This window comes from Vulpes vulpes, chromosome 10 (assembly GCF_048418805.1).
Source record: "Vulpes vulpes isolate BD-2025 chromosome 10, VulVul3, whole genome shotgun sequence".
Classification (NCBI taxonomy): domain Eukaryota; kingdom Metazoa; phylum Chordata; class Mammalia; order Carnivora; family Canidae; genus Vulpes; species Vulpes vulpes.
In genome coordinates this window covers 93,296,042-93,316,403 of record NC_132789.1, presented here as the reverse complement: position 1 = coordinate 93,316,403, position 20,362 = coordinate 93,296,042, and the positions used below count along the sequence as shown (strand labels likewise).

Below are 20,362 nucleotides of genomic sequence, written 5' to 3'. Positions count from 1 at the left end.
TTTTTTTTTCCTTTTGTTTTAATTACAGCCTATTAGGTATAAAGTGAAATCTCTCATTGTGGTTTTCATTTTTCTAATGATTAGTGATGTTGAGCAACTTTTCAAGTGCTTATTGGCACTTGTTGCCACTCAGGTGGCATCTCCTGCATTTGTATATTTTGTTTGTAGAAATGTCTTCTTAAGTTCTTTGCCTACTTTTTAAATTGGGTTGTTTATCTTGTTGAGTTCTAATAGTTCTTTATATATTCTGGGTATTAAATCTTTCTCAGATATATGATTTGCAAATATTTCATTCTGTAGTTGTCTTTTTGTTTTTTTTAAAGATTTTATTTTTAAGTAATTTCTATACCCAAGGTGGGGCTTGGCTTTATAACCCCAAGATCAAGAGTCACATGCTCCACCAAATGATCCAGCCAGGTACCCTGTCTTTTTACTTTTTTGATAACATTCTCTGGTTCACAAAAGACTTTAATTTAGATGAAGTCTAATTTATTAATTTTTTCCTCTTCTGTTACTTATGCTTTTGTTGTCACATCTAAGGATCCATTGCTGAATCCAAGGTCTTGAAGATTTACCCCCATGTTTTCTTCTAAGAGTTTTATGTCTTATATTTAGGTTGATCATTAATTTTAAGTTGATTTTGTATATGCTATAAGGTCAGGATCCAAATTCAATCTTTTGCAAGTGAAAATCCAGTTGTCCCAGCATCATTTGTTGAAAAGATAGTTCTTTCTTCATTTGATTGTCTTGGCATCTTTGTGGAAAATCAATTGACTATAAATATGAGGATGCACAGAGAAGTACTACTTTGAGTTTATATCAGAACATCTTTTCTCAGAGTAATAAATATCTTGTATTACCTCCCAAGTGTATGGGGACTTCAAGAGAGGTAAGATGAATTCTTAAAACATCTAGTTCGTAAATAATCAGACATTTTCTCATTTTTCATTATACTGAATATTCCAAAGCCTTAAAACTTTATTTAGAACTGTCCATGACTATTATGTTTGCTGATGTGCATGACAAAGCTCTACCTTAAACTAAGAACTGCAGATAGTCTTTGTATATTTTGTTGTGGCTAAACATAATTTAACACTGCAAATTGAAAAGGTTCTATACTATGCACTTCCAAGAATTTACTGCAGTGCTGTGTGCAGAATGGGTACTCAATAAATGCACGGTAAAAGAATGAATGAATATTTCTGAAGTAGATTTCTCTTAATTTCCTATGCAAAATACATACTAATATATACACATTATCAATATAATTTAGTTCCCTTTATACGAGCCTCAGTCACTTTGATTTTACCCGAATAACCTCATGTCCTTGTAATGGCTTTATCTTAGCCATCATAAATTATTAATTTTGTGGCGTCCATTTCATACTAATAAATCCATCATGAAGCATCTCACAATATTCTCCGTGTAGAAATGAGTTTCAGAGTCCATTATGAATAGGAATTGAGTCTAGTTGATTGAGAAATTAGTGACAATTCACAGGGGTCTGTGAAAAGAGCTGGCTTTATTAACTCAGGTGGCATCTCCTGCAGTGGCCACATTTCTACCCAGATGAATGATGGAGCATATGTTTTCTGACTTCCTTTGCTGTCAATAGATCTTCTTTGTCTGTAGTTATACCAAAACTGATGGATCATTTCTTTGAATGGTCTTGTGGTCAGAGTATACAGAATTGGGTTCAAAGCACTGTTGATAGGCAGAATAAAAATCACTACCCAAGAGGTTATGGTACCTGAAAGAGAAAAATGCAATAGTTTTAGTGTTAATGGATGTTTACAAGATAGAGAAATCCCTTTTCCTTGTTTCTCCCCCAGCCCCCTTTTGAGTCTTAATTTTTTCCCTTTGATGTCACATAATTATATACCAAGTCTAATGTGTTTCCAGGATGTCTTTCCAGGGTGCCAGTGTTTGAGGGGAGTGCTGGTGCTGCAAAAAAACAGGGTTCTTTGCTAAGTAGCTTTTCTTGAATACATCAATATATAAGTATTCCATTAGGTAGAAGAAACATTTTCCACCAAGTGATTATATATTATTGTGATATTATGCCATTTTAGGAAAATATAGCTTAGCATTCAAATCATACCTTTTCCAGTATTTTAATTGCTGGATAGAACATGTATTATTTCGCAGAATATACAGATGATTTCTGTTATTTATGTGGTTTTAAAAATAGATATGCATTTTTAGACTTTTGGCTATTTTGATAAAGACATCTTTAGCTAAACTTATCTTAAAAATCACTGTAGTGATTTGTTATTATAATTTATCGGGTGCTATTTTCCCTCTCGTCGCTTATAAAAATGTAAAATACTATCACCACCAACCATGAGATAAAACAAAATTAAAATTTTTATGTTTGTAAATTTTTAAAATGTGAATATATACTGCACTAATAACAGCATTTTGCACTTTTTTTATTGTGGTAAAATATACATAGCATAAAATGTATCATTTTAATCATTTTTAAGTGTGGACTACAGTGGCATTAAAGTATATTCATATTGCTATGCAACCATCATTTTCCCAAACTGAAACTACATATCTGTTAAACAATACCTTCATCCCCTTTTCCTCCCAACTCCTGGCAACACATTCCCAAACTTTCTGTCTCTATGAATTCGACTACTCTAGCTACCTCATATAGTGGAATCATACAGTGTTTGTCCTTTTGTAACTGGCTTATTTCACTTAGCATGGTATCTTTGGGGTCTGTTCATGTTGTACCATGTTTCAGAATTTCCTCCTTTTATAAGACTGAGTAATAATCCATTGTGTGTGTATAACACACTTTGTTTATCCATGCATCCATTGACGGATGCTTGGGTTATTTCCAGCTTTTGGCTGTCATGAATAATGCTGCTATGAACACAGGTGTACCAATGTTTGCTTGAGTTCTTGCTTTTAATTCCTTTAATTCCCAGAATTGGAATTGCCGGGTCATATGGCATTTCTCTGTTTAATTTTTTGAGAAACTACCATGCTGTTTTCTATAGCAGCTGTGCTATTTTACATTCCTACCAGCAATGCACAAGAGTTCCAATTTCTCTAAATCCTCACCAATTTTTGTTATTTTCTGTTTTTGATAGTAACTATCCTAATGATTGTGGTGTACATTATTTTTAAATACTAAGAATGCATTCTTCAATCATCTCTCACACTCTAGGGTAATGTTCTTTAAATTGCTATATATTCTGGGAAGAAAAATGTCTTATGTTCTCAAAAAAATGAAGTAAAAAAAAGACAAAAATGAAGTAAACATTGATAATCAATTACCTGTTTGGTCATCTTAAGCATGGGATTCTCAGAATTACAAAACAGAGAGTGTTTTTTATTTGAGTTGTTACTTTGTTCCAATGGTAATAGTGTTTTTAGGCATTTATGGAAATAACTGAACAGCTTCCTCCCAGTAAATATTTGATTGATGAACAGAACCTGAAGTATATATAATTCTGACTTACAATTCTTAAAATGAGTTGGTATTAAGGATCTTTATTTTCTTTCTTAGAGGTACACTGAGAAACAGACTTTATTTTTTTACAGAAGGAAAAAAAATTTGTACCTGGTATTTCTACCTGAAGCAATGAAAGAAATTTCAGTACAAAAATGGGTATCCAGCATAATGCATCAGTAAATACAATAAAGAAAAACCGTTTGGCAAGGATCATCTCTTTTTTAACTTGATTCCGTATTTCAGTTGCTGTTATGGCACTTTGATGAACGCTATAAAACATGCTTCCATAGGAAAAAACTATGATGATAAATGCCGCCAAGTTAACACCTATTTAGGACACAAAGATTATTATTAATGTGTATGAGCATTCTTTCAAAACAAACACACATACCCTTAGCTGTTTGGACATGAACATGATTTTTGTTTTTCATAAGAATTACTAAGGTACACAAAAATAATGAATTTTTTGGAAATTTGAAGTATTGTTGAACTAATGAGGAATGAGGGAGTTTTAATTTAAAAATGGCACATTATGGGCCCCTGGGGGGCTCAGTGGTTGAACATCTGCCTTTAGCTCAGGTCGTGATCCCAGGGTCCTGGGATCAAGTCTCCCATGGAGCTCCCCTCCTGCTTCTCTCTCTGCCTGTGTCTCTGCCTCTCTCTCTCTGTGTCTCTCATGAATAAATAAATAAAATCTTTAAAAAACATTGGCATATTAAAATGAGATTATAGTGATTCAGTGAATATCATGGGTCTTTTAAGTTGATCTTTGTAGTTTTTTTTTTTTTTTTGTAATTATTTATTTTTGATAGTCATACAGAGAGAGAGAGAGAGGCAGAGACACAGGCAGAGGGAGAAGCAGGCTCCATGCACCGGGAGCCCGACGTGGGATTCGATCCCGGGTCTCCAGGATCTCGCCCTGGGCCAAAGGCAGGCGCCAAACCGCTGCGCCACCCAGGGATCCCCTAAGTTAATCTTTGTAGTTTTTTTTTTTTTTTTTTTTTTAATTTTATTTATTTATGATAGGCACACAGTGAGAGAGAGAGAAGCAGAGACATAGGCAGAGGGAGAAGCAGGCTCCATGCACCGGGAGCCTGACGTGGGATTCGATCCCGGGTCTCCAGGATCGCGCCCCAGGCCAAAGGCAGGCGCCAAACCGCTGCGCCACCCAGGGATCCCTTTTTTTTTTTTTTTTTTAATTTTATTTATAAAGATATTTTATTTATTCATGAGAATACACAGAGAGGAGAGAGAGAGAGGCAGAGGAAGAAGCAGGCTCCATGCAGGGAGCCCGACGTCGGACTTGATCCCAGGACCCCAGGATCACGCCCTGGGCTGAAGGCGGCGCTAAACCGCTGAGCCACCTGGGCTGCCCCTCTTTGTAGTTTTTTAAAAAATAATTCAATTAGTTTAAGTTATACTTTGAGAATATATACACACATATATATGCCTTTTTTTTTTTATTTTTATTTATTTATGATAGTCAAAGAGAGAGAGAGAGGCAGAGACACAGGCAGAGGGAGAAGCAGGCTCCATGCACCGGGAGCCCGATGTGGGATTCGATCCCGGGTCTCCAGGATCACGCCCTGGGCCAAAGGCAGGCGCCAAACCGCTGCGCCACCCAGGGATCTCTCTCTTTTTTTTTTTTTTTTAATTTTTTTTATTTATTTATGATAGTCACACAGAGAAAGAGAGAGAGAGAGAGAGGCAGAGACACTGGAGGAGGGAGAAGCAGGCTCCATGCACTGGGAGCCCGACGTGGGATTCAATCCCAGGTCTCCAGGATCACGTCCTGGGCCAAAGGCAGGCGCTAAACCGCTGCGCCACCCAGGGATCCCTATATATGCCTTTTATTAAGGAGCATGTTGGAATTTATATGATAAAGTGGTAATTTAGGGGGAAAAAATTCCTTTAGGGGGATTTTGACAGAATCCATCCTCAATGTCAATGAGAAAAACTGGTTAGAAGATCTGAAATAAAAGTTTATAAACTTTAGAAGAAATTATGATATTGAAATTATGATTTATATATTAGAATAAATAGTTGAGTGAAAGGGGTTATAATACAGTTTCTTACCAAGAAAAATTGCCACCGAATAAATCTGGGCTCCGGTACTTTCGATATCTTCTGAGTGAAGAGGGAAACACACTCCATTGGTGCCATAGTAGTTCTTGAAAAACTCCTTATTGGTCAATGGAATGAGAGCCACTATAAACCCAGTAGTCCAAATGAGAATCAGAACTGTAATTGTTCTGCACTTTCTGGGTCTTAAACACCTAAAAGGATAGACAATGCAGATATATTTTTCCAGTGTCAGAAATGTGAGAAGTAACACGGATACTTCAGTGGACAGAATGGCTAAAGATCCCACAAGCTGACAGTGAATACTGTCCATCCACAGCTGCGCATGCTTGTTGTATTCTCCACGAAACTTCAGGTCAAAGGCTCCGATCACAAACAGGTATATTCCCATTAGGCAGTCAGCACCTATAGGATCAGTAAGTGTTGCAAGTTTAGAGAAATAAATAGGTTATCATGGAATTAACGATAAGCGGTAATATTTTAGCATTAGCAAAAAATATCTAATTTACTTCTATCTTGGGAGGAGGTACTTTTTATCCTAATAGTTCATTTATGGGTAAGGACCTCTTCATCAACTCTCTTCGATAACCCCTCTTGGAGTACTCTCTACAGCTAATTATGTAGTCATTTCCTCTGTCTTTTTCTAACTGTCAAGTCTGTGTGAGCAGGGACTTTGTTTTCCTTTCTGGTTTCATCACCTAGAAGTGTTGAGTAAATGAATAAAATATAATTATGTTGAGCATTCGATTAGGGACCAATATAGGGATGTTATTATTTGCATCACTTCTTCTGCTGAAATATGCTTCTAGTTTGTTTGTTTGTTTATTTATTTATTTATTTATTATGCTCCTAGTTTAACATGCTGAAGCTATCATTCAAAATCCTAGAGAAAGTAATTCAGAAATTGCTGTGATAAACTAATGACTATGAATTTTGAGGTCTGTAACTTAGAAGATAAGAGTAATTAAGAAGTGCTCTGTAGGGGCTCCTGGGTGGCTCAGTCGGTTAAGCATCTGCCTTCAGTCCAGGTCATGATCCCAGGGTTCTGGGATGGAACCCCAGGTGGGGCTCTCTGCTTAGTGGGGAGTCTGCTTCTTCCTCTCCCTCTGCTGCTCCCCCTGCTGTGCTCTTTTGCTCTCTCTCTCTCAAGTAAATAAATGAAATCTTAAAAAAAAGAAGTGTTTGGTAGTCAGTACAATTTTGAAGGGCCTAAGCTCTTTACTTAGCGCTGATCTAAGCAAACCTGTTCTCTTTGATTCTCTCTTACCATTTTTACATCTTTCTCTGCCTCTTTTTAGGCTCTCTCATCCCCAAAATCAGTTGTCAATGTGATGAGCTATTTGGTGATTTTGCTTAAAAAGCAAACATCTCATATCAGAGTGTAGGTGAGAATTTTGGACTACACAGACATTCTACACAGTGTGTCTAAAATCACATCACTGTATAAATCATAAAGCTGGCCCTAATCCTTAAGCACTGAGGTTATATTCTAGCCTTCACCAAAGAAATCGAGCATACTTAAAATTTTATAACTAACAATATAAACAGTTTCTGAGTTCTAGTTCTTAGGTAGCTTGCAATGAATAAAACAATCAGGCATTAGATGTTGAATGAGCCTGTAGGTAAGACATAGACAGCACAGGTAAAGCAGGTAATGTAGACTGATAATCCCTAGAGAAGGTATGGATACATTACAGGCCACTTGACCCATGCTATAAACAGCCTGACCACTGGCTTCTTGCTTATTTTTCTTTGTAATCCTCACTTAACATAGTACTTTGCAACACATTTCAAAAACTTAAAAAAAAAACCCCAATACTATTTAAAAACATTTTCTTACTTAGATATTTCAAATTATGAATGGAAAAGATTTTAGTAGCTCAGAGACCACAAAAACAGCTCAGTCAAGTCAGTATCTATGATCTGGACGTGTAAACAAAAAGGTAAATACAACTTTAGGTGTAAAAATGTGACCATGAAAGGTTGCCATTTTATTCATAGTAAAATTATGAGTTTACAGGCTTTAACAGAACATGCCTTCAGGGAAGAAAACTAATGAATGAGAGCTTCATTAATCTGTGTAAGGTAATTGAATTTTCTTGTTTTAAAAACTTATTTTCTTCTCACTCGAGTAATTTTATTTTCATTATAGTGAACGTGAAAACATATAACCAAAAAGGAGAAAAAATTAAAATCTTATAATTCTACCACTTTGCTTACTTATTTTCTAATAGCAGTGCTTTTATATATTTCAAAACTGTAATTCCTCTTTAATCAGGAAATACTCACAGCAGAGGGAAATGATTGACATGGCATGCAGCTTGTTCTCAGACCTGATGTGAGATCTCATACAAATGACAAAGATGTTTCCAAAGCATGTAACTGCAGATACAACCCAGACAAATACTCTCTGAATAATGTTTGCCAAGAGGTTTTCTAGAGAAGAGATTCCATCAGTGTTTGGTTTACAGCTGCGCACATGTGGTGCATACCCACAGTACTGGAATTTCTTAAAATATCTGATGCACAAAGAGAAAGTAAAATAAGATTTTAAATATAATCCAGTGTCGCTATACATTAAAATTTCTTTTCTACATTTTCTCAGTAGAAAGAAAATGTCTAAATATGAGACTCACAGGAATGTAAAACATTAAGGATACTAAAGATTTAAATTTTAATTCTTGTGAACTTGATTTCATTGTAAAAGAATATGTATGTGGGTCAGAGCAGCAAATAGGCATCATAAGCATACAAGTGTTAGACATATCTTGAAATATAAATAAACTGTTAGCATGGGATCAAGAGAATTAATGCATCTAAGGAAACTTTTATTGGATTTTTGGTGGTTATATAGCTCCTACTGTTGCTGCAGCTAATCTTGCTTTTCAGCCCTCAGGGGAAGACAGAGCCAAGTGTTTCTCCTCTGTACTTCCATGGCTTTTCTACTTTAGTAGTTATTGTGTGATCTGTCACTGCACGTTAGCATGCTTATCTCTCTACCAGATTTTGGTACTAATAAGGTGTTCAATAAATATTTGTTGAGTTAATTTTTTCACCAACAGACCTCTCTTGTTGATAAAGACACTACCCAGATAGTCAGTAGTTACTACTGTGTTATCAGCAACACCATTTATTGAGCATCTTCTAGGTATCAGGAATAAATTCTCAAGTCAACTCCATCAGATAGGTATTAGCATCACCATAGGAAGAGATGCATCTTCAGTGGAATCAAGTTATTTGCTATGAAATTTTCTAGTAAATGTAGAACTTGAAGTTCAAATTAGAGCTATCTACTTCTAAAGCTATGTACTCTGGCAAAAAATATGAATGATCTTTATAGTATAGAGAGCTGTAGTAATACAAGATAAAAGCTTGACAATTACAGCATTTTGTCCTGTTGTTTAACTCTTGCTGCCTGAATCCCTTAGATCTGATATGGTGTCTGCCCAATTCAAGTCTGTTCCTTGAGTTGTTTCTTGGGTTTTATGAGCTACATCATTTTCTCCTAATAAACTATGTTTGACTTACTTTAGTCCAAGTGTTTTATGTTGTGTGCAATCAAATAAACTTTTATAAGCATCCTCTCTGAAGAGTTATGGAAAACAAAAAGAATGTCCCATGTTAGACTTAAAATATAAGCAAAATTATAGAGTGGTGGTGGCTGACATGACACTTTCTAAATTGTTGAGACTTAATTAGCCTGGCATGAAGATCCTTCTAATATCTGCTGTAAGACTGCATTCAATCAAAGAAAAATGTTTCCAAAGCATGGAGTCAATGGTACCATAATACACACTGTTTTAATAAAAGATTTTTCAAAGTTTGCTATTTTATCCATATGCATTTGCACCAATCATGTCCTGATGTTGGCGGCAATTTTTACTGAGGAGAATTTCTCCATATTTTGCTCCATTTACAGTAATTATTTATTTATGATTATTTTGTATTGCTTATATAGATTACTTTTTCTTCATCTGGTAGCACTTATACCATGTGTGCAAATTACTAGCTCATCAGGCAAACATCATTATGCATTAGTGGCATCAGTGCTAAGGAGAGCTTATTAGACTGGGTATGTTCCCTCTGCACTTATGTTCTCTGACATTTAAAAAAACCACCTTCAATTCTACCAAACCATGGAACACTAAAAATCATCCCACTCAATAGCAACATTTTAAGAATAACATTGTTTAGGCATATTAGCAGAAAATTGATAGGCTGGATGCATTGGGTATGGATGTATTAGCACAGTGCACATGGAAATACAGATTAAAATCAAAGTGAAAAACAAGAAAAACATTTGCTTACATGTGAGAGAGATTCATTAGAGGTCTAAACATCCTTTGTTGGATATTTGAAATTTCAATTCCTTCTAGGCTGCTAAAAATATCAAATTAATTATCAAAATGACATATATTACAAGGGTGTAATAAAATGAGTTTTTATGACGGATAATTTAATAAAATGCTGTCAGTTAACATTGTGAGCGAAACATTCATATTTAGCATGCCTATGCACTTACTTCCCCAACTCCTTTTTATTCTGGCATTTCTACACATATATCTTGTTTATTTGGATTTTTTTGGTCCTTACAGAGTATAACATGCTTTGCTTATAGTAACTACTCAGTAAGTATTTGTAGAATAAATGAATACACATCTTTCAAACAATATTACAATAGAGCAGTTTAGAAATTTTTCTAATAATTTTTAAATAATAAATTTTATCTATTAAGATGCCATTTTACTGAGGGAGCATTTAAATTAAATGAACAGAAGCTTATCTTTTAAAGGCAATTCTTAGACTATAACAGGTTTGTGTGTGTATGTGTGGTGCAAGTATTGATTTATATAATCTAGAAAATTGCATCTTTGGGATAATGATTGCTGAAATAAATGTTTAGATACCAGTGCTAATGGGGAAATGAATATGCAGAGTTGCCTTCAGATGATCAAAGCAAACAATCCAATATAAGCTCCTGGTGGTTATAGAAAAATATGAAATCATTACCTAATTTTTAGTTTGTAAATATGTAAGGTAAAACTAATAGCTATCTGTTTGTTTATAGTCTAGTGAGCACTCATATGGTTGTGTAGTGCTTAACCATATCCTGGTAATAAAGCTTCTGATTTGAAAGATTCTACAAATTTTATTTTTTAGAATTTATTAGCTACTAGTATATAAACAAAAATTTCATCATAAAGCTATCCCCATAGGCATATACTTACAGAGACTTGAGTTTGACAAGATAATCAAATTGATCTGCTTGAATTTTCTGGATGGGATTATAGGAAAGATTCCTGTTTTTTTTTAAAAAAAAGGCAGCAATAGGTCATTTCTAGAAACTGGTTAAGTAAAAAGAAAGTGCATCTGTTGACTGGAATGTTTAAATGTTTAAATGTTTAATGTTTAAACATTAACATTAACAAAAAAAAGGTGTAGTAACAGCACTTGCCTTAAAGAGTTCACTAAATATTTCAATGAATTAATGGAGATTAAATATTTAAATGAATTGGAATAGTGCCTGGCTGTTAATTAGCACTATGATTTTGTTAGTGATAGAGAGGGAGCTAAGACAACATAAGAATGAAAGTGGACTCATCAAGAAATGGCTCTCGCCAGAGATGGTAGGGTGCTCTAAAAGAAACCACACATACCTCCCATTTTGCCCAGGACTCATTTAGTTAAATGAAAAACGTCTCATTTTTCAAAATTTGAATTAATGGAATCACCCTAAATACTTTTAACAATAAATCTTATGCCAAAGAATGACATTTGTGCTAATGATTTGTGAGGCATGAAATGAAAAGTAAAGGGCTCTATCTGGGAACAAAGAGATACAGACCAGAGTGACAGTGCAGCTCAATTTTAATCGAAAAAATTTCAGAATCTTTGTGAAAAAATACCTCAAGAAAGAATCATTGATTAAAGGGAGCTTCTCAGGGCAAATTCTCTTTGAAAAATTTATTCTAGGCTAGACTATTAGTTAAGTGGGGGAGATTCTGGGGGGTTAGTGATTGTAGAAAGATGGGAAGATAGGAAGAATGACAATGGAAATTGAGTTGTATGAAGAAACAAAGTGAACTCAACAGTCTAGGAATAGAAGGAAACTATATGAACACGCTACCCGCCATATATGGAAAGCCAAAGAGTTATAACATCATCCTCAATGGTGAAAGACAGAAAGGTTTTCCTCCAAAATTAGCAACCAGACCGGGATGTTCACTTTTGCTTCTATTTAACATAATATTGGAAGTCCTAGCCAGAGTCACTAGGCAAGGAAAAAAAGGCATTCAAATTGGAAAGGGAGAAGTAAAATGATCTCTGTTCACGGATGACATGATACTATGTGTAGAAAACCCTAAAAATTTCACACATACACCCAACTGTTAAAACAAAATTCAGCAGTTGCCAAATACAAAACCGCTACACAAAAACTGAATGTATTTCTATACACTAACAATGAACAATCCAGAAAGGAAATTCAAAAGTAGTATCAACAGAATTGAATACTTAGGAATAAACTTAACCAAGTAAGTAAAAGTCTTGTGCTTTGAAAATAAATGTTGCCAAAAGAAATTTAAAAAGACACCACTAAATGGAAAGACACTGTATGTTTATGGATTAGAAGACTTCATGTTGTCAAGATGTTAATACTCCCTGAGGGACCTGGGGGGCCGCAGTAAGTTAAGCATCTGACTCTTGGTTTCCGTTCAGGTCATGATCTCAGGTTGTGATCTCAGGGTTGTGATCTTGGGCTTCTGGGATCAAGCAGGGAGTCTGCTTAAGACTCTCTCTCTCTCTCAGGCGCCTGGGTGTCTCAATGGACTAAGTGGACACCGACCTTTGGCTCGGGTCATGATCCCAGGTCCTGGGATTGAGCCCCACATCAGGCTCCCTGCTTAGCAGGGACTCTCTCTCTCTCTCTTCTCCTTTACCACCCCCCCCCCCGCTCTCTCTCTAAAATAAATAAATAAATCTTAAAAAAGATGTCATTACTCCTCAAAGTGACCCACAGATTCAGTGTAATTTCTATCAAAATATTAATATTTTTTGGCGAAGAGAGAAAAATCCATTCTGAAGTTTACATGGAATCTCGAGGAAGCTTGAATAGCTAAAACAATTTTGAGAAAAACAAAGTTGGGGCCTTCACACTTCCTAATTTCAAAACTTATTATAAAGCTATAGTAATCAGAACAGTGTGGTACTGTTAAAAAGACAAGTATATAGACCAATGGAATAGGATAGAGAGCACAGGAATAAACCCTTACATATATGATTGAATGATTTACAACAAGAGTGCCAAGACCATTCAATGGGAAAAGGAGAGTCTTTTCAACAAATGGAGCTGGGAAAACTAGAAAACTATCCACATATAAAAGAATGAACTTAGAACTTTGCCTTACGTCATTTGTAAAATGAACTCAAAATGGATCAAACATCTAAGTATAAAAGCTATAAAACTCTTAGGAAAAAAAGAAATGGGAAACCTTCCAAGGCATTGGATGAAGCAATGATTTCTTGTATGTAACACCAAAAGCATAGGCAACAACAACAAAATAGAAGAATTGGACTGCATAATTAAAAACTTTTGTATGTCAAAGGAGACTATCAAACAGTGGAAAAGCAATTTACACAATAGAAGAAAATATTTGCAAGTCATATATCTGAAAAGGATTTAATATCTAAAATGTTTAAAAATTCCTATAATTCAACAACAACAACAAAACAACTCAATTTAAAAAATGGGCAAAAGACTTGAGACATTTCTCCAAAGACGATAGATATATGACCAATAAGCCCATGAAAAGATGCTTAACATTATCAACTATTAGGGAAATGCAAATCAAAACCACAATGAGATACCATTTCACATCCATTAGGATGAATACTATTCAAAAAATAGAAAAGAACAAATGTTGAAAATGTGGAGAAATTGGAACCTTTGTGCACTGCTAGTGGGAATGTAAAATGGTGTAACCATTTGGAAAATAGTGTGCTATTTCCTCAGAAAAATAAAGATGGAATTACCACATGATCCAACAATTTTATTTCTTGGGCTAGATACTGAAAAGGCTTGAAAGAAAGGTCTCAGACAGATATTTGTACACCCATATTCATAGCAGCATTACTCAAAATAGCTAATAGGTGGAAGGAATCTAAATGACCATTAATGAATGAATGGATGAATACAATGCAGCATATATATATAAAACTATATGTAGTTATATATATATATATATACAGTGAGTTATTATTTAGAATAATAATATTACTGATTAATGCTATTATTCAGAGTAATATCCAGAAATTCTGACTCATGCTACAAAAAGTATGGACCTTGAAGACACTGTGCTAAGTGAAATAAGCCAGTCACGAAAGGTCAACTGTGAAATGATTCCATCTATATGGCTTACCTAGAGTAGAAATATTAATAAATACAGAACAGAGATACTGGTGAGGGGAGGTGATGGGGAGATATTGTTTAATAGGTATGGAGTTTCAGTTTGGGAGGATGTAAAAGTTCTGGAGATGGGTGGTGGTGATGGCTGTGCAGCAACATGAATGTATTTGACGCCACTGAACTTCACACTTAAAAATGGTTAAAATGCTAAATTTTATGTTATATATATCATTACAATTTAAAAATAAGAGAGATTGTTAAAAAATAAAAAAAAATGAAGTGATAAAATTAGTATCAGTCTTACAATTGTGAGAGTTCCTTCAGATCCTTAAACACTTGCGGTGGAAGATTTTCAATCTTATTACTTCCTAAATCCCTAGGGAAATAATTGCAACCATGTCATATTATTTTCTTAAGACTTTATCCATGTTCTGTAATTTGTGAGGAAACCAATATACAACTTTTTAATGCTGTTAGTGAGTTATATTACTTACCAGAAGTCTAAACGGTTTTAAAAAGTGTAATGGGAAAATATAAAAGTAATTTATCTCATTTCATCACTTCTTCACAGACAAATGCTTGATGGTATTTGATCTTGTTCCAACAGATCCAATTTTCTAATTTAATTAATGTATGAGTTGTGCCTCTTTTTCTCTTCCCTTCGTTCCCTTCTTCCTTTTGCATTAGAGTACAAATATGACTTGGAACCTTAATTTTTGCACAGTTCAAACCCATGTCATTCAAGGGTCAAGTGTAGTTGCTAGCCCACACTTTAGGAAAAACCCAACTGAGAAAATTAATACTAAAAAAAAAAATTGTCAGGACGCCTGGGTTGAGCGCCTGCCTTAGGCTCAGGGTGTGATCCCAGGGTCCTGGGATCAAGTCTCGCATTGGGCTCCCGCATGGAGCCTGCTTCTCCCTCTACCTGTGTCTCTGCCTTTCTCTCTTTATGTGTCTCTCCAGAAAAAATAAATAAAATCTTAAAAAAATAAAAAAATTCTCTGAAGGACATAAATTTCATTGCTCAACATATTTAATTCTGTCAATAGGCTACTATGTGCTTGGGCCACAAAGCTTTGGTTTACCAGAGTTGTCTTAATGCACTTTGGAATTGGGTCATTGATCTTAAAAAAGAGACAGTATAAAGAGTTGATTTATAGGTTGGGATGTTATCCAAGAATCTCCAATTTCTTTGTGGATCCAAGATTATCTTTTGTTTCCGGAATTAGCAAAGCATGTCTTTTTATCTTATGGTCTCTGAATCCTAACACTCTAGGAAACATAAAACAAATGTGCTGTTGCTGTTCCTTTCAGCAGTAGGACAGAGTGCTGTTGGATGTATTTTATGTATTAATTTTACCCTGACTTTATTATTTCATTGTAGCTATGTTCCCTGTATCTCACTTGCCTTAAATACTTTTAAAGTATATTTTTTGTAAGCTATCTGAGTTCATCGGTGGCTCAAAGTGCATACAAATAATGCTAGGAAAAGAGATAAATATTTCTCATATGTATAAAAGCAAATATGTGTAACAAGTAGCAACTAAAAGAGTAGAAAGAAAAAGGTCTTATCAAACTTACAATTCATCTAGCTTCTGAAGAGGTGCAAAAGTATTTTCATTTAGGTGATTAATTTTGTTTTTCCTCATTACCCTGAAAGTAAAAAGAAAAACATGTTGTGGCTCCTTGAGGTAAGTGATAAATGAGGTTTTGGAGAGATTAACAGCCTGAAAAAAAAAAGAAAAGATAATTACATACAGTGCATTTTCACATCAAGTATTTTGTAGTATGGTAAACTACCCAGTCTGGTTTTGGTCTTAAATTTCTCAAATCTTTTAGTGATGATAAAAATAAAATATTCAAATTTTTAAGTGAGGTAGAGAAGAATGCTGCAAGGGAAATTGTGGAAACGTGAACTCTTGAGAATATAGACTATCATGCAACTGAGAGCACAGGGAGCTGTCTTAGGGTCGCCTCTTCTTTAGGAGGCATAGAGTGTGTCTCTAACAGAATACTGCCTTGGCCCCCCCTCCCCGCCCCCCCAATCACACTCACACACCTTTGGTAGTTGATGGGACTTGGAGTAGAGTTGCCTAGGGAAGTCTAATCTAAGCTGGACCGATTCAGAACCAATTATCTCTAGTTTGGGATGTTGAATCCGGCTGTAGTAGTTTTTGACCAGTTCATTTCTGCCCCGATCTCATGTATTAAGAACCAGCATAAAGGACTAACTCACAGAAAAGTTTTAAAATGTTTCCAATTCTTTAAATGTTATGTGGCATGCCGGGAGGTTGGCCTTGTACCATCTTGAAGTATTTATTTCCTCTCAGCTCTCCAAACCATTATGAACTCCTGCCAGTATCCCTAGACCAGAAAAGTACAAGCACCTGCCAAGAGGAAACTCACAAATGATCTCTTCACACAGAGGCTTCTTTAAAAGCAAACCAAAGTAGAATAGCAAAGAAGTTGTAAGTTTTGGTCTCTGTTGTTCAGGTACAATTTGGTTTCCTTCGAGCAGTTAGTAGGAACTGTTTTTGCATGATCATTACAAAGCATCCTGTACCTGAAGACGCCTGAGCTCACTGATTAAGAGGTCAAATATCTTAGTGGCTTGAACCCGCTGGAATGGAGGATGCATATTAGAGAAAAATTGTTGTATCAGTGACAGTTATTACATTGCCTGTACACAAGGGTCCTAGTATTATGGCTTCTAAGAATGGATTTCTAGGTGGATTCTATATAGTGCTTTCTAAACTTTTCCCATGGTAACTACACTTAAAAACATGGGACGTAACATACACCCACACAACCCAAGATTCAAGAAATAGTACATTTAATTATCTGAATTACACTCTGATATTTTTATCCTATTCAATTCAACACTGTTTCATTAAAGAAGCTAGTCAGGAGATGCCATATTGCTTTCATCACCCACTTGTGGGCTTCAACCCACAGTCTGAAAAACACTGCTCTGAAAAAATGAGCTGTATATGAAGCAGTTGGGTTTTTATATTGTAAGAAGCTCCAGCATCCTTCACTTTCATGGAAAAAGCAGTGTGGGTTTAAAATAGGCCAGAAGGACATAAGGAGAAATCATACTCAATGACACTCTAAAGTTTATCCTGGTGTCCACAATCATATCTTCAGGGGTGTAGACATTCTACAGTATTTTTTATAATTTTGGTTATGATTAATTTTTTTCCCACAGTCTATACGGTAATAATTTGCATAGGGCAAATATTCTTATACATTAAGACCAACTTAGTGTTTTTCAAACTGAGATCCCAGGAGAGATTCTAGGTGGTCAATGAAAATTTCTTTCCATTAAAATGGGTATTATTTAAGTTCTAGAAAAATAGGTCTCATTTAATACAGTACTGTTGTGATGATCGATGCGTGTTGTGAATCTTGGTTAACTCTGGTGTGAACTTCAAAAATTTTGCCAATATGCTTCGGTTTCAGAAAACTTCGTCATAAGTGAACATTTGCTATGATTACTGTGCATGTTTATGCTAACTTATGCTCACATATGTGATTAATTTTGTTTGTAAGGAGATATAGCATCACTTCAAAAGGATAAAACACTACTTACAAAACAGTTAAATTACCGCAGGAAATAAAAGTCAAATTTCTTAAATTATGGATATGGTTGCCTTCCAAGTCCCTGAAACATAAAAACAAAAATGATAAAGCTAAAATTTGATCATAGAAATAAATTGGTCAAGCACTATTTGTTATCTAATAAAATCTCTTTTTTTCACATACTATATATTTCATATAGATTCCCACAAGTAGCCACTTACATGAGAGCAGAAATAATAAATAAATGTAATGCTTCTTTTTCTGTGTTCATAGTGAAAATGTTTGAGTCACATCTGTATCATATGTTCACATGGGTGTATATGTTATCCCGAGAAATGTGAAGAGAATGAAGAGTCAAATTAAAAACTGTTATGATAAACATCCACTTTCTCACCAGATTTTAATAGTGGTATGTATTATATACATCTGTCTACACTGCTCCCTTGTGGTCAATTCAACAAACTCCTATCTCCTTAAAAAACGACAACAAAACAACATCTGTCTAGAGTTACCTGTGCCTTTTCTCTAAGTGGTATGACCCTGCTTGCTACAGTCTGCAGAAGATTCTGTTGTTGCTACAGAAGCTCCTGCTGCCAAAACAATACTTCACCTCTACCTCCCTTGCCTAAACACCTCCCAGGAAAAATTCTCAATGACCTTTACCTCTGAGGACACCATCATTTGCTTTATTATACTGTCACACAGGCCAGTGTCGTCCTTGGCTTTCCAACTTCCAATTTAGGGAGATGCGTATCTGTACTGTACTGTACTGTACTCCCTTGCTGCGTGATGCTATGTCAGCATCAGGAGTCTGGTCTGAGCTGTAAAACTTGTCACTAAATGTATGTTTTAATGTCTCTTCTTTATTCATGGTGATCATGAAGGCATTCTTTTATTGTCCCTCTTTTATTGTTAAGTTTATTTTGTAAGTTTGTAGAACAGAGAGTTAGCCGAGGCTAGGGATATGCTTTCAGGAGTAAATGATGGTCCTTAAATCTGCTCCATCTCCCCCAACACTTAGTTTACTGGTCACCATATAATATATAGAGCTATTCAAGACCAATTGTGACTAAAGTATATGAACTGAAGTGTGACTCTGGTATTAAAATCTGCCAGGGAAACATGGGTAACATTAAAAGAAGCACCTACATTCCACTGGTGAGGCTACATCTGGAATAGTTAGTTCTATTCTGGGCATTGCAATAAAAATAGACTTTGACAAATCAGGCCGTATCTGAACAATCTGAAAATCAGGATGTACGGGGCCTAGAAATCAAGTCAATTGAGGAAAAGGGTGTTTTTGTAATAGAAAAGAGCAAAATGAGAGAGCTATATTTGAAGTCAGGCTGTAGATGATATCATAGGGTTTTTCTATGTTGCATTCAGGTTGCAAAATTAGATTTACTGGTTGAAGGACAAAAAAGATTTCATATTTAAGTTCACCATCTATAGTACCCAGAGAATAAGCTTATTGTGGCTACAGCTCTTTAGCAGAGGCAATATACCATAACTCAAGAATTTTGTAGACAGGATTTCTTACTATACAGAATATTATATTAAGTCTTAAATCTTGATTCTAGATCATTCTTCTAAAGAAAAAATTCTATTGTTCTCTTCAATTGGAAACTAAGTACTTATAGTACTACTTTTTTTGGTCATTAGCTTCGGTCAAAGTTTCTGGTCTCTCGCAATATGCATTGTCAGTGACAAGAGACGGTGTTTCTTTCCTCTTTTATTGCTGTTACCATGAATCTACCACCAGGTGGTGATGCTCTCTTAAGTCTCAGAAAATATCCTGTGATACTGAGTTGATTTATTTTTCTTGTTAGCTACTACTGTCACATTTTTTTTCTATTAAGCTAACAAAAATATTTAAGTTAGTATTAATTTACTAATTTGCAAAAATCAATAAGGGGTATACATCAAGGCATAAACTAGGGACTTGATCAAATCATCAGTTTAGTTGGATTTTAAGTTTATTTTAAGCTTTATTTGGGAATTTGTTTTGGCTTTCTTCCTAAAATTAGACGCTTTAGTCCCTGATACACAGGGATCCGGTTGGAGGCATACAAATCTGCTTCTTGTCCCTAGCTCTAAGCCCTAAGTGAGCTGACAAGGGGGTGTTTTTCTTGCTTTTCTTGCTTCTAATGTCTAGACTACTTTTCCAACTTCCAATAAGCCTCTAAACGTAACCATTTATTTTTTCCTTTTATACATGGTCGTTAAGTTTGGCTAATTTGGTCATGAGGTTTCAGAATTGGCTAAAAGTGAAAATTTGATTCCATCTGAAGAACACACTAACAACACCAATAATTTTTCTTTTTTTTTTTTAATTCATATTATATATGTATATTTTTTGAGATTTTATTTATTTATTTATGAGAGACACAGAGAGAGCGAGAGGCAGAGACACAGGCAGAGGAAGAAGCAGGCTCCATGCCGGGAGCCCCACGTGGGACTCGATCCCCAGACCCCAGGGTCACGCCCTGGGCCAAAGGTGGCGATAAACCACTGAGCCACCCAGGCTGCCCTCAACACCAATAATCTTTCTTCTCAACTTCCTCTCTTATCGGCCTGGTGGCATTTAAACATTCATATCTCCTTAACCTCTACTTCCTCCTCTTTGAAACATTTCTGGCTCCTATTTCACAGAGAGAATTGAGGTGATGAAGCAGGGAGGAGCCCCTGACTTTCTACTCAACATCTACAAACTTAACCTGTATATGCCCTTGGGTCTCCTAGTCTCAAGAAGAGAGATGACCCTTCCAATCCCTCCATCTGTTTTCTTACGTGTGTGTTTGGCTTATGTGTGTGTATGTCCTAAA

General features: G+C 35.4%; 1 protein-coding gene across 2 annotated transcripts in view; it reads right to left on the bottom strand.

Annotated features, from left to right (window-relative positions):
- Positions 1–427: 427 nt before the first annotated feature.
- RXFP1 (relaxin family peptide receptor 1) overlaps positions 428–20,362 on the bottom strand; it is a 94,828-nt gene continuing 74,893 nt past the window's right edge. The window contains exons 10-18 of one of the 2 annotated variants that reach the window (XM_026008063.2): positions 17,548–17,619; positions 15,537–15,608; positions 14,260–14,331; positions 10,780–10,851; positions 9,860–9,931; positions 7,841–8,070; positions 5,546–5,956; positions 3,578–3,796; positions 428–1,750 (exon numbers count right to left, since the gene is read on the bottom strand). In XM_026008063.2, the coding sequence (XP_025863848.1) occupies positions 1,449–1,750; positions 3,578–3,796; positions 5,546–5,956; positions 7,841–8,070; positions 9,860–9,931; positions 10,780–10,851; positions 14,260–14,331; positions 15,537–15,608; positions 17,548–17,619 (1,522 nt within the window). In that variant the 3' untranslated portion in view covers positions 428–1,448. Of the gene's footprint in view, positions 1,751–1,805; positions 1,945–3,577; positions 3,797–5,545; positions 5,957–7,840; positions 8,071–9,859; positions 9,932–10,779; positions 10,852–14,259; positions 14,332–15,536; positions 15,609–17,547; positions 17,620–20,362 lie in introns of those variants that run through there. The other variant, XM_072724924.1, reaches the window with a different exon arrangement.